We start from the raw sequence: 12,195 nt of genomic DNA, 5'->3' as shown, positions 1-12,195 counted from the left end.
CACTCATGGTGGTACACGCCTGTGACCTCAGCACTCATGGTGGTACACACCCGTGACCTCAGCACTCATGGTGGTACACGCCTGTGAACTCATCACTCAGTGAGGCAGAAAGACTGAGGTGGTGACCAAGTTCACAACAGCATAGGCTGCGATAGCCTTTGCTCCTAACACTCAAACAGCAGCAGAAATAAGGCAGAGGTCAGTAACCTGAGTATATTGTGAGACAAAATTTTGAAGTTCTTAATGTGAGAAAGTCTATAAATTACCCTTCAAACAAAACAAATCCCTTAGTTAAAATAGTCATTTTTTTTCTTGAGCAAGGAAAAATATGTAGGAAACTGGATTTGAGTTTGAAACTGAAAACTATAGAAAAAAATGAAACTACTTACTATAGTCATTGATTTATGTGATAACTTTCATAAAAATAACTTATAGAAAAATACTTAAAGATTATGATTGTATGCCTCACAATTTCGATGTTATAGCTAATTGGCTAGCTTCATGTCTATGGATGGATTAAAATTTTCTCTTAAGTTGTATTTGTTCTATTATTATTCTGGACAATAAGACCCTATCACTTAATTATTATTAATTTGGTCATTAGTGCAGTGGTTCTTAATTCCTTCTCACCGTCCTTCATTTTCTTCTTCCTTTGAGACAGGGTCTCGCTTATGTAAACCAGGCTGACAACAGGCTTGCTTGTCTTCTTCCCTCAGCCTCCTGAGTGTTGGCCATTGGAAATATGTCCTGTCATACTCAGCTTTTAGAAGTGAAATACTTTGATTTAGCAGTTCTTTTGGCATATAGTTTTCTATAGCAGTACCTTTGTATTTCTCATTATACTTGAACCAGAGTTTTATTAGTTAGCTAGGAGAGAAACTTAGAGGGGGCCCTGATCAAGCTTTTATAAGATAGATACTTGTAATTTATGTGATGAAGATAGCTTAAGCTTTAAAGTATCTGTTTTGTTTGTTTGTTTGTTTGTTTGTTTGTTTTTGAGACAGGGTTTCTCTGTGTAGCCATGGCTGTCCTGGAACTCACTCTGTAGACCAGGCTAGCCTCGAACTCAGAAATCCACCTGCCTCTGCCTCCCAAGTGCTGGGATTAAAGGCGTGTGCCACCACTGCCCGGTGCTTTAAAGTATCTGTTTAAAGAAGGTTCTAGTTTACTTTTATATATGTCGTAACAGCTTTGAATATTTATTGTACTCTTTGAGTCACACTGAGTTGCTTAGGAGCAGTGGTTTAGATACAGGCATGTGTTGTAGTGCTCGTATGGCACTTGGGGGTGTTAACCTCAATAGTGTCCTATGAGACCTGAGTTGTCACTGACATAACAATAAAAGATGGCAAAAAAATAATTCATGGCAAATTAATTAAATTTTTTTGCTTAAGTTTTGTTTCCTGCCCTCTGGTGGAGGGAGAAGTTAGTGAAATAAAAGTGTATGAAAAGCAGGGGTGGGAAACATGTTAGTCATTGACATGCTAAGAGTTCCAGCCAGACATGGTGCATGCCTATGATCTTCACACATAGGAAGCTGAGGGGAGAGTACCACAAATCCAGGGTCAGTCTTCACTACATGACATTGTTCTAGAACAAAACAAACACAAATCTTGGGAGCTAGAGAAGTGGCTTGGTGGTTGCATGCATTTGTATCATGAGGACTGGAGTTTAGATTCCAGAACCTTTATAAAAAAGCTGGGCATCACTGCAAAAGCCTGTAACCCCAGTTTCAAGCCAGCTTTCTGACTTCCAGCCTGATCAAGAATAAAACTCCTCAAGCTTAAGGGAAGGACCATGCTTCAAAAGAAAAACAAGTTGTAGACTGTAGGAGAAGGCTTGATGCCATTTTCTGTCTTCCCATACACAGGCTTGCACACCCTGTACATACATGTGTGCACATTTTTACATGGATATATGATATACTCACAAAAATACAAAATAAAATAAAAAGGTTGAGTATATGAAAGTTTAACTGTTAGAATTTCAGGTTTATTTTCCAGTCTTGGTTTATACAATTGGGGATAATAAATGTGGGATTGAAATTATAAGAATTCAAAGACAAATTGAATGGTAATGTGTATAGTCTTGGTACCCAAAAGATATAATGAGACCCCCTTTGCGGCTGGGCAATAGTGGCACATACCTTCAGTCTCAGCACTCAGGAGGCAGAGAGGCAGAGAGGCAGAGGCAGAATGATCTCTGAGTTTGAGGTCAGCCTAGTCTACAGAGTGAGTTCCAGAAACCCCGTCTTGAAAAACCAAACCAGTATTGTTATTTATTTGGGACAGGGTTTCTCTTCATAGTCATGATTGTGCTGCAATTCACTAGGTAGAGTAGTTTGGCCTTGAACTCACAGAGATCTGCCTGCTCTGCTTCCCACGTACTGGATTAAGTGCATATGCTACCACATTTGTCTTCCCTTTTTACAGGAGAGCTCTCTGAAGTATACACAGAAAAGTATCTTTTGTTTTACTAAAAGATACTTTGTTGTTGTTTCTAAGGGCCTTCTTGAAGTGTCACAGAGTTTGAGAGTGGAAAATGAAGAGTTTATGAAGAGATACAGTGATGCTACATCTAAAGCTCAACAACTTGAAGAGGACATTGTATCAGTGACACATAAAGCAATTGAAAAAGAAACTGAGCTAGACAGGTATCTCTGGTACTTCAAAGAAATGACTTCAATTATTAACAAAGATACTTAGGGTTTTTATTAATGTTTTTTCATCTTAACACAGTTTGAAGGATAAACTCAAGAAGGCACAGCATGAAAGAGAACAACTTGAATGTCAGTTGAAGGCAGAAAAGGATGCAAAGGAACTTTATAAGGTAAAGTTCATTTTCTATTATCTGCCCCCTTCTTAGCCCCAGTGGGTTTTTGGGGTTGGGGATTTGAGAGCAATTCAGCTGAGTGCCTGGTCAGTTGTCTCATTATATAGTCAGGAGGATGACAGGAACTTGTCACTTAAAGGCTTCCAGGGGGTGGAGGGGTTAGAGAATATATTTTCTTTCCTTTTTTTAAAAAATTATTTTTAATTTTTGTTGTTTTTGTTTTGTTTTTTGAGACACGGTTTCTCTGTATAGCCCTGGCTGTCCTGGAACTCACTCTGTAGACCAGGCTAGCCTCGAACTCAGAAATCCACCTGCCTCTGCCTCCCAAGTGCTGGGATTAAAGGCGTGCGCCACCACTGCCCAGCGAGAATATATTTTCATGGTTGATCATGTTTTAATAAGGAGATTCTTTTGAAAGGCGGTCCTTCAGCTGTCTCTAGATAGAAGGCCTCTTGAGTGTCATAATTATGACAGTTGATTTCAGAGTGAGCAATCCAAGATGGGAAGGAAACAAGAGGAAATTACAATCCTAATGGATACTGTCCCTAAAATGCAGTATTTGGGAAATTGGCTGGTGTTTTAGGTACATAGTAGGTACTGTATAATAAATGAAATTTTAATGATAGTTGTTCATCAGAATTTATATAAAGTACTTTCACTTTTTAAGAATATACAGCTTTTCAGTGATGATACTTAATATGTTTTACATTATTTAATGTTTGTATACATGCATATACCTGATTGTGTGTTCAAGTGTGGGTGTGCAGAAGCTGGTATGTGTGTAGGTCAGAGGACAACTTTGAAGAGTCAGTTCTCTCTGGCATATGGGGTCTGGAGATTGAACACAGCTGTCAGGCTTAGTCACAAGTTACTTTAATGTTTTCTCCAGGGCCTTGATCATATTTCAGATTGACTTTCGAAATATTGTCAGATTATAATTTTATAAAATATCTCCTGCTCATTGGGTCTTTTTGAAAAAATTATATATATTTTTAAAGCATTCTTCCAGTATGCTCTAAACTAGCTTAAGCGTGGGTGAACTTTGAGGCTAATTTTAAACTTTGGCTAACTTGGGTTATGATGCTCACAAGAATATTCTTGATGATTTCTAACCCTTTTATTACAGGTACATTTGAAGAATACAGAAATAGAAAATACGAAGCTTGTGTCAGAGATACAGACTTTAAAGAATTTAGATGGGAACAAAGAAAGCATGATTACTCATTTCAAAGAAGAGATTAGCAAACTGCAGGCCTGCTTGGCTGACAAGGAAAATGTGCACAGAACTCTGCTGCTTACAACCACAAATAAAGTAAGGACGTAACAAAATGTGTTTGAAGACTGTGAAACTTCTCTAGTATGATTTTTACTCTTGTTTTAAATTCTTCCCAGCTAGTTGTCTTTTTAAAAAGATTCCTCCTTTTTAATTCACACTTCATTAGTTTTATTTCTATGTCTGTGTATGATGCATGTGAGCACCTGCAGAGGCCAGAAGCAGCTGGATCCTGGAGCGTGGGGGTCAGAATGGCCTCGGGAAGAAAGGCACTCTTACCCTGGTGCCATCTTCAGTTTCCCAACCATTTCTTTTGAAAGAGTTTAAAGTCACAACAGTTACTGAGCCCCTCATGCCTCCTGCTCTTAAGTACTGGGATTATAGGCATCCGTCACCTCCCTGGGCTTGCTTTATGTAGCATGTTGTACCTCCTCTGGCACTGGACATCCCCATAGTTTCCAGTGGCCACATGAGCTTGCATGGTTACGTTGATTCTATTGCTTAGCTTTTATGGATGAATGTTAGCTTGTTTCAGCATGTTGCTGTGAATTCTACTGGGGACATCATTAATGCAACTCTAAAAACGTTAGAAGTCCATGACATTTACAATTCCTGATTAAGTCTGCAGTTGCTTTTTTAATCTAAAAAGATTGCAAATGTGAAAAGTGTATTTGATTATATTTACTTACTAAGATGCTAAAAATATCTTTAAGCATCTTTTTAGCATTTAAGCAAGACCAGTGAAAAGCATAATTTTTAATTACTGAGGAAAATGATTACTAGTTGCTAAAATGTTTTAGTAGATTGTAATGCAGTGTGAATTTATGGTTATAAAAGAATTTAAATAGTGATGAGGGTGCAAACTGAAAGTTAGAATCCATTTTTTGCTAGAAGATTGCATGATTGTAATGTAAAGAGTTACATGAATTATGCATGTATATTTACATTTTAAGTCAGAGAGAGAGAGAGAGAGAGATGTTAGTTTTTCAGAACTTTTTTTCTTTTGAGACAGGTTCTCGTTATGCATCTTAGCTGACCAGAAACTTGATATGTAGGTCAGACAAACTCAGAGATTGGCTTGCTTCTGCCTACTGAATGCTGGAATTAAAGATGTTTGGTTTCATGCCTAGTTACAAGATACTACTATGAATATACTTACAGCTCTTTTTCATCCATGATTATAGCTATATAGTATCCTTTCTTGTCATTCAGCTTATATGTAGTCAGTACTTCTCCTTAGTAGTTAACTGTCTTCAGCTCTTCTGAGCATGCTCTAGTTGATATCCTATAGCTAAAGTGACAGTAGGCACGTGCCTAAATAAATTCCTTCAAATGGAGTTGGTAGGCTAAAGGGCATTTAATTTTTATTAAATTAGTTATTTTCAAATCGCCTTTTCAAAACATACTGTACTAGGTTTTACTCCCAGTGATGGAATACATGCTACCGATTATAGTGGCTCCTAGCTTCTCATTGTATGGAGGCATGGTATAGCATACTTTAATTCAAGACAGTTTCATTTTAGACACTTTAAAATTTTCATAATTTTCAGTTTGTTTAAAAAATTATTGAATTCTGAAAGACAAATGTTTGCTTATGTTATTTATAACTTTGAATACTTTTTGAAGGTAAAATTGCTAGATCAGGAACCAAGAGTAGTTTAAGGTATTGGTGAATCTTGGAAGGAGGGTGAGAGGCTGAGAAGCCCCAGTTAGGGTCGTGTAACTCAGCGTACTAACTACTTCTCTACTTTTTAAAAATCAATTTTGCCAGGCATGGTGGTAGCACATCCTTTTAATCTCAACACTTGGAAGACAGAGGCAGACAGACAGATAGATCTCTTGTGAGTTTAGGTCTACATTCCAGGACAGCTGGGGCTATGTGGAGTGAACCAGTCTCAAAACAAACAAACAAAAATAATAAGTAAAAATAAAATAAATCAATCGCTATATGTTTGAACATTTGGGGTGTATGTACTTCCATGTTATTGATTGGAAGAATACCTCAGAGTAGTATTAAACTTTCATTGAATGTATTAAAAGAAATGTTCCTTTAGTTATTTTTCCTTTATTGACATAGAAGTCGATGAGTGATTGAAACTGTTAGGATTCAAGATACAGCTCAGGCCGGGCAGTGGTGGCCACGCCTTTAATCCCAGCACTGGGGAGGCAGAGGCAGGCAGATTTCTGAGTTCAAGGCCAGCCTGGTCTACAGAGTGAGTTCCAGGACAGCCAGAACTACACAGAGAAACCCTGTCTCGAAAAACCAACCAACCAACCAACCAAACAAACAAACAAACAAAAAAGATACAGCTCAGACGGCAGAGTGCTTGTGCAGTTTGCAGAGAGTCCTTTATTCAGTCACTAATACTACATTATTAATGAGGCATGGTGGCACACACTGTGAATCCTGGGTTTAAGAGGAGAGGCAGGAGGACCAGAAGGTTGTCATTCTCTCTTGCATGGCAACTCCAGTCTCTGTTTCATTAGCCAAAGGATAGCTAGTATGGTTAGGCTTATGAAGATTTTGTATATACCAGCTTTATATGATCATTTACATATTTTCTTGTGGCTCTAACAGTTTCAAAACCAAGATTAAATTGAGTTTTGTTTTATTTTACATTATGTTTTGAAAACTAAAAATAGGACTGTTAGATTTATTATACTTACTTTTAAAATGCTGTCTATTCCAGGTTTTCATAATGGTATGTTGGTAGCTAAATATTTTATTAGCTATCTTTTAGATTTGAAAAAAGGAAACATCTTTTTTTAAAAAATTTTTTATGTATACAAAAGGAATTTTATTCAGCCGTAAAAGTGAAATTATATCATTCGCAGGGAAAATGGATGACAATAGGTATTGCTGCATTAAATGAATTAAGCAAATTTGTCAGAAAGACAAATATCATGTTTTCTACCATGTATTCATCCTAGATTTCATATAGATAAGTACAATTGTGATGCATAGATGCCATAGACGTAAGAGAGAAATTGTCTAGATATATTAAGGAATTAATGAGAAAGGAGTAAGAGAAAGGGGAAATGGGGGAAACATGGGAAAACATGGCTAAAGAATACAGTACAATGTACAGGGATTAAGTACATTACATATGTAAATGAACAAAAGGGTGCCAGTGGTGGCAGCTAGAACCTGCATTCTTCTACATATGCTTCATATACTGAATATATTATATCAGCGTTCCCACTGAACTTACCTGTTATGTAAAATGTCATTTACACAATATTTTTATATCCTACCTTACAGTTTTTATAATTATTGTAATTGTATTCAATATATTTTTTTGTTTTTGTTTTTTATATCATATCACCAGTGTGCAGATTCATGGTGTTCACATCTTACAACATTGTCATTGTTCATATTATATAGAAAATTGCTAACTCAATGATTTCCAAAATGTCTTCCAAGAAATTACAAGATATTTCAGGGTAAAAGGATATGTAGACATTTTAAATCATAAAGTATTTCAATATATACATTCAGCTATCCAAGCAGATGTGTATCTATTGATCTACAAAAAAATAAGCCAATACAGGCTGCTCATGGTTTGTGATGGTTCAAGAATCCTGTGCACGTTTTATGGTGGGAGAATGTAACTAATGTTCAGTAGAAACCGATCAGACATTTCACGTTTTAACTTAGTCTGGGGCGGCAATGCCTGGCTGTTCCTGTCTTGCTGTGGGAAGCAGGAGCTGTGAAGCACCAGGTGAAGCATCTGGTTCACTGCGGTAGACCTGAGGTGAAGATCTGGTGTTTGGCTTCCACGTGAATGTGGGCTTTCTACTGTTTCTGTTATTGAAGACCAGCCTTAGTCCGTGGTGATCTGATAGGATGCATGGGATTATTTCAGTCTTCTTGTATCTGTTGAGGCCTGTTTTGTGACTGAGTATATGGTCAGTTTTAGAGAAGGTACTATGAGGTGGTGAGAAGAAGGTATATTCTTTTGTTTTAGGGTGAAGTGTTCTGTAGATATCTGGTAAACCATTTGGTTCATAACTTCTGTTAGTAGTTTTACTGTGTATCTGTTTAGTTTGTGAGGAAACATCTTTTAACTGATGTTTTTGGTGTTACAAAGAAGTCTTTGAAGTCGTTTGATTCCAGTTGTCTAATGTGAGCACTGGCTGGAGATACGGGGTAAAGAGACTGGTGTCTGGGGAGCTCACATTCATTTGGTCTCAGCAGCTTTCATTTGTGTTTTCGTTCAGTGAGAACTTTAATCCCTGGGTGTGCTGACTGACTTCCTGTCCTACGTAAAGTGGGAGTAGTGAACACTGTTGGTCTGTTACATGAGAAATCTGAAACAAAGCCTAAGGCATGAGTGGAGAAGCATTATTTAACTCAAAATTCTGAAACTGTTAACTTTAAATTTTAATGTTTTAATCAAAATTGTATATTATCTGCCTTCTTCAGGAAGATACATTATTTTTAAAGGAGCAACTTCGCAAAGCAGAGGAACAAGTCCAGGCAACACGGCAAGAGCTTCTCTTTCTGGCTAAAGAGCTCAGTGATGCTGTGAATGTCAGAGATAAAACAATAGCAGATCTGCATACTGCACGCTTGGAAAATGAGAGAGTGAAGAAGCAGCTAGCCGACACACTGGCAGAACTTCAGCTACATGCTGTAAAGAAAGATCAGGTAAAGCAAGTTAACTTTGCATCTCTGTTGATCCCCAAACACTCTAAGCCCCATAAGAGAGAGGAATAAACTGTTCGAATAAGTCAGGTAAGAAAGGCTAACTTGTATTCATTTTGTTAAGTCATTGTAATTTCTTGGATTCAGTGGAAACCATCTGTACGCACAGTCCTTGCTGTCAGTGAAGCCTGTGCTCGTACACAGTTTTGATGTCAGATGGAGACTACTTAGTGTGAACTTCTGTTTACTAGCTACGTAGAATGGCAATATGATTATTTAAGGCATTACATATGAGTTCCATAATTGCTCCTTAGGTGGATAGCTTTTCCTCAGCTTTTAAGTAATTCTTAAATGTAATATATAATTCAAACTCCAATACATAAAAATTAATATAAAGTCCAAACTCCAAAATAAATATAAAGGTCAGAAAAAAATAATGGAAATGGAGTTAGGATTTACTATTAAATTATGAAATATCAGAATTTTTTTCCCTTCGTGGAAATGTGTTTTACTAAGGAAAAGACTGATACACTGGAACATGAACTGAGAAGAGAAGTTGAAGACCTGAAACTCCGGCTTCAAATGGCTGCAGATCATTACAAAGAAAAGTTTAAGGAATGCCAGAGGCTCCAGAAACAAATAAACAGACTTTCAGACCAGTCAGTAAGTGTCACCAAATTCCTGTCAACTGAATTTCTCCTATATCAGCTTTTTGTTCGCAAATAAGATGTATAATATTGTAAATATTAATCTTCTGAATACAGATTATCACTTCATTTTTTTCTATATACAAATCTTATTTTCTACTACATTGATTTATGCAGGTGTATGTGTGTGTTGGGGGTGGTATGTGAAGGTCAGAGGACAGCTTGCAGGAGTCGATTATTCCCTGGGTATAGCTTCTGTCTGTCAGAGGACAGCTTGCAGGAGTCGATTATTCCCTGGTTATAGCCTCTGGGTCTCAGGTAGAGGATGGAACTCAGGATGTCGACAAGTTTGATTATTAGTGCTTTAGCATGCTGTGTCATCCTGCTAGCCTGAGTTTTATCATCTTGATTCCAAGTGATTGGCCCAATACTGTAATGACAATCATCTTTCTGTTTAAACTTGAGATTTGTATTTATTGAGAACTAATAAAGGGAAGTGAGGTCAGCAGCAGGAACAAGCAGGAACAGGTAGGTACTCTTGTCTTCAGGCCACTGCTCTCTTAAGCCCTCGATAAGTATCTTTATTGGTTAAACTAATATGTAGTAGTCAATGTCTCTTGTGGCAAAGGTGACTGCTCTCACTGTTTTCTCAGTTCTCTTCCATCCTGCTCATGCCATATTAGGAAGAGGTAAAAAGTGTTAGTTTACTCTTTTATATTTCGTGTACGAGTAGGTAGATAAGATTCATAATAAAACAAAGACATTTCATTTGGATGGGTTTATGTAAAGCCCCAAATTGTACTGAAATATATATATGACTTATTATATGAGGGGATCTTGGAAGGGAAGTATAAAGAAAACATTGAAAATGTGGGGTTGAGTGGCCCCACAGTTAGTTACAGGCTGTTCTCGGGTCTCCGCTACAAATAGGAGCAAGGAGTGCATGAATGATAGTAAAGACGAAAGGGCTTTGTGAAGAAATGCGATTCACATGGATGCTAGGAATCAAACCTAGGTCCTCTGCAAAAGCAGCCCGTTCTCTTAGCAGCTGAGACATCTCTTCAGACCTGCTGAGTACACTTTGACTTGTGACATTGTAAGATGTTTATGAATGATGAGTTCTGCTGATTTCACACCTTTCCTGCACTTAGGAACACGATGTAGCTCTAGTCCTTTTAGGCTTTCAGAGTGAGTGGTTTTGCACACTTTTTTTTTTTTTTGATTATTTACATGTCTAGTAAAGGAAGCTAATATGACTCACTGAGTGACTTTTCCAGTAACGTATGTTAACCTTTGGGATAGGCCAGTGCTAATGGGGTCTTCACAAAGAAAACTCAGCAGAAAGTGAATGACGCTTCAATAAACACAGACCTGGCTGCTGCTGCTTCTGCTGTGGATATAAAACCAGCAGCATCTTGTGCAGGTAAACATCTCCTCCTGTGTAGTGTGACCTCCCTTGAAAACTAGACACTGATTGGATACTGCCTGCTTCCATGTGTGAGAATTTCAGGCTACTTCCATAAATTCTTGGGAGAGAGAATTGCGAGGCAAAGGGGGAAGATGAGGATATTAATGATATATTAATGATATATTAATGCGAGATTGCTATGTATGTGGTGACCGTGCAGTGTGGGTGAGTGTACACTAGGACTTGTCTCAGGAGGATGTTCTCGTATTTAAAATGAAATTGGTTCTAGAAGTACTAATTTGAATCATAGGGCACAATGAAATGCAAGAATTCCTTACACTCAAAATTATTTTATAAATGTGACTATATAGAATGTTCTTAGAGCAGTGACAAAGGTCAAATACGGAAAGCGATGAAGTTGAAAATCTAGATTTTGTAGCACATTAGCAGCATTCAAACTGGAGGTTTATCCTGCACTTTGAGTAGTTATTTTACTTTGATTTTTTTTTGTTACACTTAAATTTGTGTGTGCGTGTGGGTGGGTAGGGGGAAAATCTCCTCCTTTGCATCAGTGGGGTACATCTTTCATTAGTGTACCTGTAGACTGATGTTACTGTTAGTCGGTTAAATGTTTGTGTACTTAAAACAGATTCAAGTATACCAAATGAGTAATGTAGTAATTTGAATTACCTGGATTTATGATGCTTTCCCCTTCTTTTATGTAAAACAAGTACCTGACAATAAGGAAAATAAGTGCAAGCCAACATATATTTCCATTTTTAGTGTGTGGTGTAACTGACAATTTAGTTTTTAAAAATGAGATTTCCTAGACTATTAACATATTGAATTAAGGACAGTCCTGTATGGAGCATTCCATGTACCTGTCCTCTGCTCAGGGTGACTAGTCTGTGATTGAAATGCCTAGGGAAAGAAGTGCTGTCAGGTTTCAGGAGTTTTTCTACAAATTGAATGTTTATGCAAACAGTTCTTTTTTCCCATTGAGAATGAAAATCATGGAACACCTTGCATCTGAGTCTTTCCTAGTGTCACTCAGGCATTCATAAAGCTTCAGAGTTAATGTTGCACTTTTAGTGGAATTGAATTTCAGAGTTTAGGATAATGATATTCAGCCTGTAGTACCTGCTATGATACTACAGTGTTAGTTTTGTGGAGACTTAATGAAGGGTCACAAAGGCGGAAGAATAGACTGTTCTCAGGATTATGGTGTTCTGATGTCTACCTAGTTACATAAGGACGGCAGCTGTTGTGCTACTTTGGAAATTCTTTTAGTGACTTTCCTTCCTTCCTTCCTTCCTTCCTTCCTTCCTTCCTTCCTTCCTTCCTTCCTCCCTCCCTCCCTCCCTCCCTCCCTCCCTCCCTCCCTCCC

At 37.6% G+C, this 12,195-nt stretch overlaps 1 protein-coding gene across 2 annotated transcripts in view; it reads left to right on the top strand.

Moving 5' to 3' along the window:
* The window catches only part of Tax1bp1 (Tax1 binding protein 1), a 57,513-nt gene that overhangs the window by 21,769 nt on the left and 23,549 nt on the right, over positions 1-12,195 (top strand). For both annotated transcript variants that reach the window (XM_028758382.1, XM_028758381.1), the window contains exons 6-11: positions 2,505-2,653; positions 2,739-2,829; positions 3,959-4,144; positions 8,532-8,756; positions 9,270-9,416; positions 10,703-10,823. In XM_028758382.1, the coding sequence (XP_028614215.1) occupies positions 2,505-2,653; positions 2,739-2,829; positions 3,959-4,144; positions 8,532-8,756; positions 9,270-9,416; positions 10,703-10,823 (919 nt within the window). The remainder of the gene's footprint in view (positions 1-2,504; positions 2,654-2,738; positions 2,830-3,958; positions 4,145-8,531; positions 8,757-9,269; positions 9,417-10,702; positions 10,824-12,195) is intronic.

The sequence above is a fragment of the Grammomys surdaster genome, unplaced genomic scaffold (assembly GCF_004785775.1).
Source record: "Grammomys surdaster isolate TR1022 unplaced genomic scaffold, NIH_TR_1.0 126197, whole genome shotgun sequence".
Classification (NCBI taxonomy): Eukaryota; Metazoa; Chordata; class Mammalia; order Rodentia; family Muridae; genus Grammomys; species Grammomys surdaster.
This window is presented reverse-complemented; position numbering and strand designations above follow the sequence as displayed.